Genomic DNA, 15,584 nt, shown 5'->3' on the forward strand with positions numbered 1-15,584 from the left:
CAAGCCATTGAGCCCAATGTTTTCGGCACAAAAGATAGCCGAGTTCCAGCCTGCCATTCGAGAAAAGGTCGAAAAGTTGTGCCAAAAGCTGTCAGAATATAGAGATGGCAAACCAGTTCCGTTAAACCGAGCCTGGATGGCCCTTACAACAGATATAATAACCGAATATGCGTTCGCAAACTCCTATGATCAGCTTGATTCCCCAAATTTTCAAGATACTCTTCACGAAGCTTTGGTGGCCATATATGTTACTGGGCATTTTGCGCTTCATTTTTCAATAGTCTTTCCAATCTTGGATGCGCTTCCCGAGTGGCTCGTTCTGAAAATGCAACCAGCCCTTGCCTCAGTTGTCGGCTTGCGAAAGGTAGGCGGATAAAATTCACTTCGCTTTCGAATTATCACTCACTATTAGTCTATATCAGGACTTAGCTCGCCGAGTAGACGACATTCGAAGTGGTGTTAATGCCTCCTATAAAAAGGTTAAACATCGAACCATATTCCACGAAGTATTAAATAGTGACCTGCCGGACGATCAAAAATCAAGTACTCGTTTGGGGGACGAAGCACAGCTTATCGTTGCAGCTGGATTGATAACAACATCATGGGCGTTGAGCGTAGCTAGCTTTCATATTATCAATAATCCACATATTCAAGAAAAGCTTCGCGCAGAGCTCGCCGGGATCCAAACCCCATTCGAATGGCACGATCTAGAAAAATCGCCCTATCTTAAAGGTTGCGTGCATGAAGCCATAAGACTCAGTCACGGAATCACAACTCGAAACCCTCGCCTAGCACCGGACTCAAAGCTTGTATACAGAGATTGGGTAATCCCACCAAATACGGCAGTGTCGATGACCAACGTCGACACTTTGATGAACCCGAAGATTTTCCCTGATCCACAACAATTTATTCCTGAGCGTTGGGTGAATGACCCTAATCTGGAGCGTTATTTTGTTCCCTTTGGGAAAGGATCGCGACAATGCATGGGCATCAAGTAAGCAGCCGTTAACCGCGTCGTTTGTACTCGGCTAATGAATATCTCAGTCTTGCAATGGCCGAGCTATATATAGCAATAGCAATGGTGTTTACTAGATTCTCGTTCGAATTGTACGACACGACGCACTCCGACGTGATAATGGAACACGCATACCTTGTACCATATCCGAGATGGGACTCCAAAGGAATTAGGGTGATAGTGAAATAAATCAAGCAAGGCAGTGCTTGCTGTGATGGTTGTCTTATATGCATAGGCGAGGGTCTGCTCTGACAGTGACCTAAGCCCTAACCCAGGCCGAGAAACAGGGGGTGGTAGCTGTCTAATCACGTGTCGTACTCACCTTACCCACTTAAACTTTTCAGTATTTTCAGACATAGAAGCGATTGAAGTTGATAAAGCGTTTCTTACTATCACTGTTGGGTGTTATAGCATTCAAGTTCGTGTCATGGATGGTAGCGGGGAATTCTCCGCTGAGACAGCGGGCAGGAAGCCGGCGCCACCATTCAACCCCGCGGAAACCAACATGACACTTCCGCAGTTCTACACTCATCCCGAAGCTGACGTCCTTACCCCTCTTTTGCAGGCACATCTCCCTCAGTCCGGGCCACTCCTCCGCAGAATCCAATATAGTATCCTTCACAGGTCACCAACCGCTTGCTATCTGGCTACGTTCCCCTACTCTGCTGCCGAATACGACGCGCCATCGCCTTGGCTAGCTGCTTATATAGATTTACACGCTTGGCCAGAGACTCAGGTATGGGTATATTCAAGCCTTGAAGCAAAAAGCACTATACTCCATGGGGAGGAATCAGTTCTGAGTGCCAGGGGCTCTGATATCGACCAAAGTCGGGATCAGATCATAGGGTTACTCTCGCATTGCATAACAGAAGCCCTGCCTGCCTTTCTAGCAAGTGGTAAAGTGCCTAAAGACTGGGCACAGAACAGTGGTCATCATGCCAAATCGGTGCCTCCAAACCCACCAACTGCACTTTTATTTGGCAGCGTCCATTCAGGCCTTGTCAAATTATTGGCTGAGGCTTCTACTCAGGCAAAGCTTTCACCACCTTCAAAATATCATATAGCGTTCAAGGAACGTTGCGTGAAATACTCCTTTCCCCGGTCAATTTACGATCCAGCAGTCAACAAGCCATCAATCATGCTTCCAGAAGGGTATCGTTTCTGTTCTCGCAATGGAAGTACTGGATTTCAACCGTATCAATACGATTTCATTAGGAGCCGGTCTTATATCATACGCCCTAAGTATGCTCTGCAGAGAATGGCAAGTGCTGTACTATATCATGATAGCCCCAACAATAGCGGAGGGCGTGGCTTCGAGGAGCAAGATAATACTTCAGAATTGCCTATTGGATGGGCATTCCTAGGCTATGACGGAAGCCTCGTTTCACTGCATGTTGAGGTGGAGCATCGGGGCCAGGGTTTGGCCGCTTTCCTTGCGAAATCGGTCATGCAGCAGGGCATGCTGGACGAACGGCGTTTTTGGCTTGCTGGTGAACATGACAGGGAGCAAGGATGGGTATTCGCTGATGTTGTGTCTGAAAACCATGCGAGCCGACGATTGATGGAAAAAATGGGAGGAGACATGGTATGGACTGTTTCATGGGTCCTTGTGCTACCTTGTTCTTGTAAAAAGTGTATCTTCTGTGAAGGAACTGCGGGGAGGGAGAACCAAGAGTAATTGCTTTGCTTTTCTTTCAATTTGGAAAATTGCTCTTCAAGTGACGCAATATAACATCCAAGACGGTCGTTACCCCTGTGTTTTTCTCAATAATGTCATTTCAGCTTATCCAACCAACTCCTGCCATTAGCGTAAACGGTCAAGCGAGCGGCATACCACTTCCCAGAAGAGTCCTGATAACAGAACATCAAAGACCCTGTCGGTCGAATGGAACCCTCATGAAAGCCGTTCGAGCGCTGTCAGGAAAAGCAGGAGAACTTCACATGAAATGCTGTCGCGTCCTAGTAGGTTACTTTTTTGCCGCGCGCTCTCCATTTCGGAAGAAAAGTAGGTTTGCCGATAGGTTGGGGATGCCGAGCCGCCGGTTACAGATACTGTTTATAGTTTAGCGCCCGCGATTATTGGCAGACGCGACGAATTTGTTGCCTGTTATTGGCTAGTCTCCGGTCGCTGGGTTTGCCGGAGCCAATCAGCACGGGCGTATTTGAAGGTTGGGCCTGGCGGCGATAAGCCGGCGGCCGCGGGGTAAAGAATGAAAGGTCGGAACAAGCGACGCCCTTAAGTTAGTTGCTCTGGTCGTTTCGTGACTCGCAACGCCGGACTCCGGGTCTCATCTTTTGCCGAAGAATGGGGGGGTGTTGTCACTGCTTTTAGCTTGTATTTCAACGCAACGTAAACTTTGATTTCCCAGCGACTGAGTCAGAAGCGTCGAGTAAAACGATATAAATCCCCATCATATCCAGCCGAAAGTAACAAGCAACCTCACTCGTCTATTATTCAATTTCTTCCGCGGTTATCATGGGAAAGTCACTAGAATACCCCAAGCGGGTAAGCAATACCATGAATCGGTATAAGCATCGAGGCATGAAGAGCTTTCTTTCAGTCTCCGTCCAAAATGCCATTAGCTAATTATTAAGCTTAGGAACCTACGACTTGGGTCCCATTCATTCAATTATTAATAGCTCACCCGTTCTCCACGTATCTTTCCCCAGTGGAGATGACCCATTCCCGGCCATCCTTCCCATGATCGGCCAGATGGGGTCATTCGAGTATCCATCCTCCGGGATCGACGACACTCTTGAATGTTATCTTCACGGATATGTCAGCTCGCGGATTATGAACTTGGCTCGCGCTAAAGAAGGCGATGGGTTGCCTATCTGTATTGCCGCGACTCACGTCGATGGTCTAATACTCTCTCTCACGCCCAACTCACATAGCTTTAACTACCGATCTGCCGTGCTTCATGGATACGCCACACTCGTGACAGAGGAAGAAGAGAAGCTTTGGGCAATGAGATTGATCACTAACTCGGTTGTTCCCCAGAGATGGGAGAATACTCGCGTTCCTCCCGATGGCGCTGAGATGCAGTCAACCACGATCCTCAGAGTAAGAATTGTTGATGGCAGTGGCAAGATTCGAGATGGCGGGGTATCAGATGAGAGGAAAGACATGGATCGACCGGATGTTACGGACAAAGTATGGGTTGGCGTGGTTCCTGTGTTCCAAACATATGGGGAGCCCATACCCGATGCCAAAAATAAAGTCAAGGAGGTTCCGGAACATATCACCTCGTATATCGCCAAGGCTAACGAGCGGAACGAGAGACAGGCAATTGATGCAGTCAAGGTGCCTTTGCCAAAGGAGGAAGTTCATTAGTCGAGAGTTAGGGTCCTAGTTCCTGAATGCGCCGGCAGGGATTCTTCCCTGCTCTGGCTACGTTTTGTGAGTATGTGCGTCTAGGGCTTCAATTTAGCTTTAATCAAGGACATTTTGCGCAGTGCTATAATCCATGCTATCAAAAGCTTGTCGAGGGAGTGTGCCATACAAGTAAGGAAATGGGTTGAAAACCGCAGAAAAGAGTTGCATTCACAGCACTTTTTGTCCCAAAATGAGCGAGCTCTGCAGCCAAGTCAGAAACACGATGGTTAATCCTTGTTCACAATGCAGCTTTGGGCTCTTGGACAGAGCCTTTCTCTGAAGGTGCAACAGGAACGTGATGGTGCTGAGGTGTGGTTGGGGTCTTAGCGTCACCAGAAGTCACTCTGCTGCGGGGTAGTTACCTGTTACCTGTTAGGTAGTTACTAGCTAGTTGGAGCTTCCCGAATGCTTGTCACCTCCGCTAGTTACTCCAGTTGATTTCAGCCGTCCACAGTAATGCAATAGGCCCGAAGCACCAAGCTGCATTCTACGATCCGGAACTGGGTGGTATGTCCACGGTGCTGGAAAAACATCATTCATATAGCCTGTCATCCACTTTCTATACCACAAACTTACGGAGTACACCTTGCGCAACTTTACACACGCACAAAGAACGAGCACTTCTTTTTCCTCATACTACTATTTTTTATAGACCCAAGGTTCCTTCTACCCACTAAACAAGTTCTATTATCTGTCAACCTGGTGCCATGGCATCCATGATACCAGAGGCTGACCTGTTCTCTTTTCGAGAGTACCTCAAAAAATGTGATCGTATCATAGCTGTTATCGGAGCTGGACTCTCTGCAGCGTCCGGCCTTCCCACCTTCAGAGGTGTGGGAGGTTTGTGGCGACGCTATTCCGCCATCGACCTCGCAACCCCAGAAGCATTTAATGCATCGCCAGGTTTGGTCTGGCAGTTCTACAGCTATCGACGGCATATGGCGTTAATGGCCAAGCCTAATAAGGCACACTATGCCTTGGTTGAACTGGCAAAACGGAACCCCAATTTTATATCGTTGACTCAGAATGTGGATGGTATGAACTCGGTTCACATTGATGTGTATGGGATACTAAGATATCGTCCTTGAAGGTCTCTCTGAGCGCGCCGGCCACGCAGAGCCCCAGCTACAGCGTCTTCATGGCTCCTTATTTACAATCAAATGTGCTGATGAATATTGCACGTATGTTCGTCACAATGATTTTACGGATCCTTTTGTTCCTGCATTGGAGATCCCAAGGGCGTCAAATGTCAACCCCAATCCGAGTGATCATACGGGAGCAGCCGCGGGGCAGGTTTTAGAAGATGCTATGAAGGCAGCTGGTGCGCCAAGCTGGGTGACTGGACAAGGGGAGTTAGACATTTCAAATCCAGATGTGCCTATTCCAAATTTGAGACCAGAAGACCTGCCACCATGCCCGCAGTGTTCAAACGGGTTACTCCGGCCGGGTGTTGTGTGGTTTGGAGAGCCACTGGACGACAACACCATCGAATATGTTGACAAATGGGTCGAGAAGGGCCCAGTAGATTTGGTTTTAGTTATTGGTACAAGCGCTCAGATATTTCCTGCGGTTGGCTACATCGATAGCGGGAGAGATCAAGGTGCTCGTGTGGCTATAATCAATATGGACAGAACTCACTTGCCCAGGAGTGGTATGAAACCGGGAGACTGGATATTTGAGGGCGACGCCAGTGTCATTCTTCCAGAGCTCCTCAAAGACATTATCGGCGAAGTAGAGTTACCAGAAGACCAGCAGGCTTCTTAAAGAGCATCAGCCCCCACAAATATCAGGGGGAAAGCAACATCTAGTGATATTTCAAATTTCGGGCAATTATTAGGAAAATTGATTATTTCTAATACCATTTCCGTGCCAAACGAGAACGCTTCTGGGCTTGAGAAAAGATGATAGCTGTGATAAATCTCTGATACGTGATTTTTTTAGAATTGGAAAAGTTAATAAAGAACCCAGCGGCCAGCCAGCCACATGTAGGTTATCGACGCTTTTGAATAGTAGTTGTGAATCAAGTCAACTCACAACGTTTGGACCGTTGAAAGTAAACGGACGGGAACGGGGAGCCTAACAGCACCGCTAGGTCTCCATGTTAAGGTAACGTAATTCATCACCTAATGACCGAACCCACAAAGCAACTGATTTTTCTACCATAGACCCTCTACTTTCAAAATTCAATAAAATGACCAATGAAGCTGCTATTAAAGTAGTGATTAAAGATCTGTGCTCGCAGAAGACTTCTGATTATGCCAAAACTGTCAAAAAGAAATCAATGTAACTATGTTGATATGTTGCTTTAAAGACATACAGATCTCTAGATGTGAAGTTGTCTCTGAGAAAGACAGTGAGTGAGATGATAAGATAGGGCTTTATCCTAGCTTTTCTTATCTTTCATTGTTTCCTTCTGGCCATTCTGGTATGCCATAGTAAACAGCCGGGTTTTTCGTGCTATTAGAGCCTTCGGAGCCCCCTCACCTCCATCAAAAAACCGTTCCCATTCTTCACCCTCACAATACCTGTTCAACTGGTGAGCAACTAGTTTCTCAACAGCATAAGGTTGGCCAATACCAATTTATTGAAACGATCCACTGCAAAACTCGGAATGCTACCCTACAGCACATAAATACTCAGAAGCCTGTTCACCGCATACAACTTCCAACCGGTCCCTGATGCATCAAGTCACAACAGCTAAAAACAAAAATCGAACAGGGCCAGCCTACTTCCACAATGAGCCTGGGAGGCAAGGAGGTAGCACTAATGCATATGGCATCGCATCCTCCATACTATGGAATCCCCGTTCACTGGCCTCGGCCTCGGCCCCGTCCCGCTCCAGCAGGATTTAGACCAACTCCATGAGTTGGGGGGTCACGTTCGGACTGCACAATCTGAATTGCGCTTTGGTCGATATACCCGAGACTGACTAAACGGCGAACATAGTCCATGGTCCACTCTTGACATCTCCTGTTGGTAGTCTAAATGCCCTTTTCGTCAGCAGCCGCCACCATAAAGGACAGCCCGACTTGACTTACATCGTTAACGGGAGCTAGAAAGTTTTCACTGATGCGCGGTGGAAGAACCTGGGTTGCTGCAACTTCCATCGAACACTTGGGAATGGAGTCTTTGATTGCAATACCAGCGGACAGATTAGCGGGGAGATCAGAAATGTGTTGCGAATCGATCCCCCCGATCGAAACTTGGGTATACAGCTGGTGAGTTGTGGCTAGATTATAACCCCGCTTAAACTCGAGTTGATAACCAGCCATGGGAGCGCCAATAACGTGGATCAGAGTTCCGAACTCAGCGTTGGACGCAGAAGGGACGAATATTGCAAAGTGGGCACGTTGGGAAGGGGAGTTGCGAAAAGCGATAAGAGAAATGGTTCGAGGGGCCATCTTGCATGGACTGACGCGATCGGTGGGAAGGATCGTGGTTCTCTGGGAAATAGGGTGATATATATGGCGAAGTAGATCGGTAGAACGTAGTTTGAGAGCCTCTGGATGATGGATTAGCAGTTCTTTACTTGGGAAAGCATGGCCTTAGTGCTTCATCCAGATTCCCTGAAAGGATGGAACGGATCAAGGCAGAGGCGCTTGCTGGTGCAGAGGTCCAGGTCCAGATGCATAGATATTAGCCATGAGCCAATCGATCATGGCGGGTATGGGTTTCTTAAAACACATACGGCACAGTCTCCGACATAGTACTCCGTGATGTAGGAAAGTAGGAGAGCGCGGGGCTACTCTAACAGCGTAGCCAACGTTGAAATTACAATGTGATGGTAAGGGTTAACTACGCAACAGCTCGGAAAATCGGTAACCCGATGGTAGTGCAAAGATCCGCGATTCCGCTATGGGTGGTTGTTGATATCATGCATCCTGGTGGGAATGCAATGCATCTATCTCCATACTCCATGCAAGGTTTTTCGCTCTTATTATTCCTTCGCACAGCAACATCTTAAATCACAAAGTTGTAAACCCCTCGAGTGCGTGCCCAACAACCCGAACTGGAGTCTCAGCCCTCACACCCAAATCCTTACCACTGACAATTAAAACTTGTTCAAAATGCTCAGGGCACCGACCCTCGATACAACGCAAAAAGAGATGGATTTCTTCGACTCCTCCTTTTTTGCGACCGGGAAAAGCTTGCCAAGCCCGCAAGAAGTGATTGCGCTCTCCAGCGAGTTCACCACCAATCCGCGGCCCGCACCCATCAAGTTCGAGGAGCTTGGTCTCCTGGTCAAGTTTGGTCATTATGTGGCCGTTGATGAAGCCCTGTGTCTACGTGCACTTCGACAGTCGCCGTTGCTGGCCAAGAAAATCCCTGTGCCGGAAGTCTATGGCTGGAGAGTTCACCGGGATACAGTCCTGATTTACATGGAGCTTATCCGGGGAGACACAATACAAGATCGATGGGATTCTCTCAGCGAGCTGGATAAGGCGTCAATCTGTGATCAGCTGCGGGAGATTGTATCTTCCCTTCGGCAAGCCAAACAGGACCCCGGAGACTCATTTATTGGTATATACATGCCTCCGACCATGTTTCTCTAAGGAGGTTTGATCTGACATTCTATGGTTTATAGGATCCATCAGCCATCAACACTTGCGTGATTATGTTTTTCACCACATGCCTCGGACTGGGCCTTTCAAGAATGTCAAAGAGTTCAATGACTGGTTTTCATTCTTGCCTCAACACTGGCTTCCCGAATCAAGGAGATATCAAGATCCTTATCGACATTTCTTGCCAGACACCGCAGAAATCAAGTTTACTCATGGCGACCTACATTTGAACAATATTATGATCTCTTCGACAGGGCCCCCGCGCATTCTTGCTGTGATCGACTGGGCTCATGCTGGCTGGTACCCCGAATACTGGGAATATTGCAAGGCCTGCTACACATCACACTGTGAAGGTGAGTGGCGCAATGTTTGGATGCCCAAGTTCTTGACCCCATATGAAATTGAGTGTCATGTATTTGGAGATTATGTCCTGCAAATGGGGGCAGTCTAAAGTACCAAGAGCGTCGGTCTCGTCTCGTTTACCCCTGTGTTTTCTTAACTACTCCATACGGAGTACAGAAGCTGCAGTCTCCCAAATATCGAACCGCCAAGATAGGAAACAGGTCCAACGCCAACGCCGAACAGATACACCTAAATTATTAATCTCAAGCTTTTCAAGACCCCTTGCTGCAGGTATGCCTATGCTGTTCCGGAGAACGGAAAACTATCCCTGGTCTGCCTCCGTTTTTGATGATTTCGCTCTCAACATCATCGGCAATATCGTACCCGAACGTCGCTACCAATGCTGAGGATCGTTTGCCTGCAAAAATTCATGGCGTGAGTTATTTCCCTACCCAAGCCGCCGGTGTTCGATCAACTTACCAAAAATGAACATCAAAATATACATGAGGAATTCTGCCACTTTGTTCAGCTTCAAAATTTTGGCATCAAACGGCTTTCCTTGTTCCTGGATGATGTTCACACGAGGTTTCCAGATTTCTATATGTTTCTTCATGACAAATGTCAGAGTTTCCCTTTCCAACTCAGCTAAGGGTTCTGGCGGGTTTCCCCCCGAAAGAGTCATAAATTTTTTTCAAAAAATTAGAATACAGCAAGGAAAAACATTCAACGTCTTCCAGCCCCTGACACGTTCCCTGTCCGGTCGTTGGGGGCATGGTGTGTGCCGAATTCCCGATAAGCACCACTCCATCTATTGACCTTGTAGGCAGGTCTGGTGTTGTTTCTGCGAACTGTTCCGGCATGATAAACCACCGCTTATCCAGAAGAAAGGCAAAGACCAACAAAAGCCAGCACATCTATGATGGATGAGCCACAGGCAAGCTGAACAGCTACGTGATCTGCCACATTATTGCATATGTGCTGCACCTGGATCAGCTTTTTCTCACTGTCCCTTATGTTTTCTGCAGTCTCTTTATGACTGCCCTTTTTTGTGGTTCTTAGGAGGCAAGTTCTCATTCAGAGGACAGCAAAGATTGTTGTTGCAATAAACACATGGTCTATGTCCTTCAATATTTGCTGGACATGAAATAAAACATTTTGAGTTTTCTGGTATGGCTCCTTTGGCCAGTAGAGCCATCTGATTTTGAAAGGCCTCATCATTGCTACAGAAGTTGCATTGGCGATCTTGTAGGTGGGTGGATCGAAAGTGTTGCAGAACGTCAGCATATCTGGAATATTGCTTTCAGCATTGGAAACATGCCTTTGGCTTTTGGGCCAACTGGATATCCTTCTCGACCGCTAGGTATTTTTCATCCCAGGCGGAAACAGAAGTGGGGAGTCCCTGCTCCGTCTTTGTTTCTAGGTCTGGGCTGCAATTGCTGGATGCTTGCTGCGGTGGCTGTCCTCAGAGAGGTTCACCCTTGGGAACATCACAGTACTGTCTCACAGCCTCTGTTGCTTTGTTACGCCGCTGCCACTCCTCATCCAGGGAGTCTGATATGGGTAGGCTCATGAGACACTTGAGCAGGTACATCTGCGCCCGCGGGATGCAGGGTTCCTTCCCAGAGGGCCGCTGGGCGGGTTCTGAAACAATTTTGCATTTCGACTCAGACTTGTAAAACGCATTTGCTCTTGCTAATCCGCAATTTATTTAAACACCCCTTCCTACAATCCACATTTTGATACATGTCCATGCCTCCTTGCTTGAACCTCAAAAGCTAGAGTTTCTTCCTGAGGTTTGTGGGTTTCACCCTTGGTTCGCAATGCCAAGAATAGAAGGTCTGGCACGCCGTGTTTGTTCTCCCAAGGAGTTTGCTACCAGTATAATCACGATTTCCTTTCCGGTGGTGGCAAATGGTGGGCAGGTTCACATTCTACGCCGCACCCCCATGACATTGAGCTTGAACCTCAAGGTCATGAGTGAGATTCATGAATGGCTCAACCCATTCTACACCCATCAGTTCTGATATGGCGGGGGCAAGTTGGTTGATAAGAGTGGTAGGCTGGTTTCCATGCACCATGACTGTAGAGGATGCTAATATGCCAGGTGCAGGATTCATTAGTGGCATGCAGATGAATGTCATCTTGAACCATGTCTCAATGAATACATTCATCAAACACTATCAGATCTGGCAACACACCAACCTTCAGGAAGTCATGTGTGGACTTGACTCAGATCAGAAGTGAGAGAGAGTGATGTTCTGTGGAGCAGGATTCTGAGCTACAGGCAGCCATTGGTGTCCACCAGAAGATGAAAGATCTGCTTGTCAAGATTAGCAATCAGGCACTACAGCTCACAGTCAGTGACCTTGACTGAGACATCATCAACATTTAGCAGAGACTGCTCTACAGATTGAGAAATGAAACACACCAGCTGTCTGAAACTCCTGCAGCCCTGCCCACTCTGCTGACAACAATAGACAGAAAAAGGTAATAGACAAGAATGAAAACAACCCATCACCATCTAGACTTTGGGATCCCAATGGGACAAAGCTGGAAGCCAAACCCAACTCAGTTGATCCCAATCCCTTCCCAAAATTTAATAGTTAGTCCCAATTCCAGCCCAAAATACTAGTAAAAATTCCATTCTCTAAACTCGTTGGGTGAGATTGGGCGTTCGGTGAGGAATTACGTTACCTAACTAACCCTCAAACGGCTAGGTAAATACCTAGTTAACTAGACTTCGTATGATGACTCATCAACAATACGCCGTTGCCAGGACAGTCGACCAAAACACTCAAGATAGCTTTGTTGCGAATTTCATGCAAGCTTCGAACAGCTTTCCTCAAGCGTTTCCCTTTACTCCAAAAGCCTCATTCGTGTAAACAACACTTTTTATGACTTGCGACTTTGATTTTTTCAACTTGAGTGACGTCCACAATGGTCAATGAACGAGAACCTCCAAGGCCTCCATTCTATTCTGACCAGAATACCAAGAGAGACTCTCCAAATCCAGTTGTACCCGAATTTGGAAAGCCATCTACCCTTGGACCGAACCGAGCAAACCCCCTTTACATTCCTAAAGCAAATAAGCCGCGTCTGGAGCACCACAGACCTGTGCCTAGTTCCAACCCGCCGCTGCCAAATGGTGATAAACGGCAGGCCGATCCTTTCCGAGTAGTAAGACCGTCGTCGTCATTTTCTGGCTATAGATCTTCCCACGTACCCCACGATGCCGATGTCGTCGAAATCACACAGCCTACCAATTCTATCTGGACCACACAACCAACGAGCAAACCGTATTTCTCTTCCAAGCCCATATCGAAACCCGTTAGCAAGTCCTCAAGTAATCTTCAGAGCTTTATAGACCTCACGACAAGTACTATTGGAAAGTCAACCAACGCTTCTCACTTCGCCGACGACTCGAGAGCCATCGATGCTTATTCGTATTTAGACAGTGCGAAAGCAAATGAGAATATCAAAGCTTTGCTTGAAGGTGCATTCGAAGACGAAGATGATAAGCCTAGAACGAGATTACGCAAAAAGAAACTTCAATCTCAAGTTGATGAATTGACAGAGAAACTGGGTGGGGTAAATGTCAATGGAAAGGATGAAAACGGTACAAAAGACAGCGTCAAAACAGAGGAGGAAGCAGAGGAGGAAGAAGAAGAAGAAGAAGAAGATGACGGGGCGGTTGAAGGCCTCAAGGTTACACTATTACCACATCAGATCGAGGGTGTTGCCTGGATGAGAGATAAAGAAACTGGGCTGACAAAGACCAGGGGAGTACTCCCAAAGGGTGGCATTCTAGCGGATGATATGGGTCTTGGGAAAACAATACAAACAATCGCATTGATGTTAACCAATCCAAGTCCGCCTCCAAAAAGCTCCGAGGAAGAAAAGAAAAAAGATACAAACAAGATTCCACTCCATGTTGGCAAGTCGACACTGATTGTGGCTCCTGTAGCCCTGGTAAAGCAGTGGGAGTCCGAAATCAATACTAAAATTGAACAGACTCATCGGCTCAAGGTTGGTATTTATCATGGACCTGGTCGTGCAAAAATCGCAAAGGATTTGACTAAGTTCGATGTTGTCATTACCACCTACGGCACGCTCAGCTCTGAGAATGGCGGATCAGTCAAAGGCAAGGATGGCGTCGAAGGAAAAACTGGATGTTTTGGAGTACACTGGTATCGCATTGTTCTCGACGAAGCACATACGATCAAAAATCGCAACGCTAAATCTACACAGGCAGTTTATGAGCTGAATTCGCTGTATCGGTGGTGCTTAACCGGTACTCCGATGCAGAACAATCTGGATGAGCTTCAGAGTTTAATCAGATTTCTACGAATCAAGCCATATGATGAGCTCGCAGCTTGGAGAGATCAAATTACTCGCCCGCTAAACAATGGCCGTGGCGGCTTAGCTATTCGTCGTTTGCAGGTCTATTTAAAAGCATTCATGAAGCGACGAACGAAAGACGTCTTGAAGTTAAACGGCGGTCTGGGAGGCAAATCGTTTGGCGATAATAAGGAGAGCAAAGACTCGCCGGGTGGCTTTCGAATAACGAAGCGAGATGTCATCAAAGTTGAGGCTGATTTTACAGAAGAAGAACGACAGTTCTATAGTCGCCTTGAAGACAGAACGGATAAAAGTTTAGAAAACATGATTGGCCATCAGAAACTGAACTATGCAAGTGCATTGGTTCTTCTCCTACGACTTCGACAGGCATGCAACCATGTGGAGCTTGTAAAGGGCGACCTCGCACAAGAAAAAGATACGATAGTGAATGCAAACCAAGCCAAAAATTCGCAAGGGGGAGATATTGATGAGATTGCCAACATGCTTGGAGGCCTGACCGTCATGAGCAAGAGATGCGATATCTGTTTGATTGACTTAACTCCTGAGGAAGCCAAAAGTGGAGCTATAAGGTGTGCGGATTGTGAAACCGACTTAAAGATCCACACTGGCTTAGTGAAGAGCAAACGGGAGAAGAAGCAGAAAAAGAAAAAACAGCCAAAAGAGGAACAGGCGCAGGTGAGCTCGATACCGCAGCAAAGACGCCGGGGCCAGAGGGGAAGGCCTGTTATTCTTGATAGTGACGATGAGGAAGAGGGCGAGTGGATTGTCCCTGCTGATAAACGCACGACAGCTACTCTTGGTACAGCTGGAGGCACTGACGATGAAGATGCGGAGGGAGGTGGTGAATGGATTGGTTCAGAAGATTCAGAAACCGAGGATGACGAAGACGGGGCCGATGAGGTGTCCAACCAGGAGGAAGATTCCGGAGTGCGATACGGCGGCGACTACAGTGTTTTGCGGGACGTGACCTCGTCCACGAAAATCAGACATTTGATGAGAATCCTCAAACGAGAGGCAGGGCAGTTCAAATTCATTGTTTTTTCGGTGTTTACATCCATGCTGGATAAAATCGAGCCATTTCTCAAGGCTGCAGATATTGGCTATGCGAGGTATGATGGTGGAATGCGGAATGATCATCGTGAAGCGAGTTTGGAAAAGCTCAGAAATTCGAGTGGCACGCGGATACTGTTGTGTAGCTTACGCGCTGGTTCGTTAGGCTTGAACCTCACTGCTGCCAGTAGAGTTGTCATTCTTGAGCCTTTCTGGAATCCTGTATGTCCCCACTTCACCCCAATTTTTCGTATTTTGGTTCTAATGAGTTGTATTACAGTTTGTCGAAGAGCAAGCCATTGATCGAGTTCACCGTTTGAATCAAACGGTCGATGTGAAGGTGTACAAGATGACGATCAAGGATACAGTGGAAGAACGTATTCTAGACCTCCAGGAACGCAAACGGGAGCTTGCCAGTGCTACGATTGAAGGCAAGACGGCAGCCGGAAAACTTACCATGAACGATATGCTTGCGCTGTTCCGGCATGATGCAGAGTCAAAGTTTGCAGAAGATGAGGATCTGGACTTTTCAGCGGGTAAGGGGAAGCTATTGGAGTCGAGAGAATCCACGGATCACACATCAATGGATTCGGGTCTCAGCCAGGGGAGACGAAGCACACCGCCGGCTATGGAGCGGGATCGGAATAAGAATAGGAGGCCCGTGCCAGAGAGTTCTATATATGGACGGAGATGGTAGCTCGGCGTTTGTGCTCTTGGGTTGCACACGCTTTGAAGGCGTATTTCTTTTGAGCCGAAAGGTCTACGGGCGTTTGTCTGCCGACCGGGTAATTGCAATTCTGGAACAATAATAATGACGTATCACGACAATAATATATCAGATAGAGGGAACTGTGTCGGTTATTTTCGCGATTGTTGCACC

At 47.3% G+C, this 15,584-nt stretch overlaps 6 protein-coding genes across 6 annotated transcripts; 5 read left to right on the forward strand and 1 right to left on the reverse strand.

Annotated features, from left to right (window-relative positions):
• Positions 1-16: 16 nt before the first annotated feature.
• Positions 17-2,693, forward strand: LOZ57_005614 (uncharacterized protein; the record flags this gene model as incomplete). The annotated part of the gene is made up of 4 exons (XM_049254643.1): positions 17-364; positions 423-994; positions 1,045-1,189; positions 1,251-2,693. The coding sequence occupies 4 exons, from the start codon at positions 17-19 to the stop codon at positions 2,691-2,693; spliced, it is 2,508 nt and encodes an 835-aa protein (XP_049106326.1).
• A 798-nt stretch (positions 2,694-3,491) lies between these two features.
• On the forward strand, positions 3,492-4,349 carry LOZ57_005615 (uncharacterized protein; the record flags this gene model as incomplete). The annotated part of the gene is made up of 2 exons (XM_049254644.1): positions 3,492-3,555; positions 3,616-4,349. The coding sequence occupies 2 exons, from the start codon at positions 3,492-3,494 to the stop codon at positions 4,347-4,349; spliced, it is 798 nt and encodes a 265-aa protein (XP_049106327.1).
• Positions 4,350-5,098: 749 nt separating this feature from the next.
• Positions 5,099-6,155, forward strand: LOZ57_005616 (uncharacterized protein; the record flags this gene model as incomplete). The annotated part of the gene is made up of 2 exons (XM_049254645.1): positions 5,099-5,426; positions 5,482-6,155. The coding sequence occupies 2 exons, from the start codon at positions 5,099-5,101 to the stop codon at positions 6,153-6,155; spliced, it is 1,002 nt and encodes a 333-aa protein (XP_049106328.1).
• A 1,043-nt stretch (positions 6,156-7,198) lies between these two features.
• On the reverse strand, positions 7,199-7,792 carry LOZ57_005617 (uncharacterized protein; the record flags this gene model as incomplete). The annotated part of the gene is made up of 2 exons (XM_049254646.1): positions 7,199-7,372; positions 7,430-7,792. 2 exons carry the CDS (start codon positions 7,790-7,792, stop codon positions 7,199-7,201), a joined length of 537 nt encoding a protein of 178 aa, XP_049106329.1.
• Positions 7,793-8,458: 666 nt separating this feature from the next.
• On the forward strand, positions 8,459-9,404 carry LOZ57_005618 (uncharacterized protein; the record flags this gene model as incomplete). Its single annotated transcript, XM_049254647.1, has 2 exons — positions 8,459-8,912; positions 8,977-9,404. The coding sequence occupies 2 exons, from the start codon at positions 8,459-8,461 to the stop codon at positions 9,402-9,404; spliced, it is 882 nt and encodes a 293-aa protein (XP_049106330.1).
• Positions 9,405-12,232: 2,828 nt separating this feature from the next.
• On the forward strand, positions 12,233-15,401 carry LOZ57_005619 (uncharacterized protein; the record flags this gene model as incomplete). The annotated part of the gene is made up of 2 exons (XM_049254648.1): positions 12,233-14,926; positions 14,985-15,401. The coding sequence occupies 2 exons, from the start codon at positions 12,233-12,235 to the stop codon at positions 15,399-15,401; spliced, it is 3,111 nt and encodes a 1,036-aa protein (XP_049106331.1).
• Between the last annotated feature and the right edge of the window lie 183 nt (positions 15,402-15,584).

This window comes from Ophidiomyces ophidiicola (genome assembly GCF_022830035.1).
Source record: "Ophidiomyces ophidiicola strain CBS 122913 chromosome Unknown scaffold_30, whole genome shotgun sequence".
Taxonomy (NCBI): Eukaryota; Fungi; Ascomycota; class Eurotiomycetes; order Onygenales; family Onygenaceae; genus Ophidiomyces; species Ophidiomyces ophidiicola.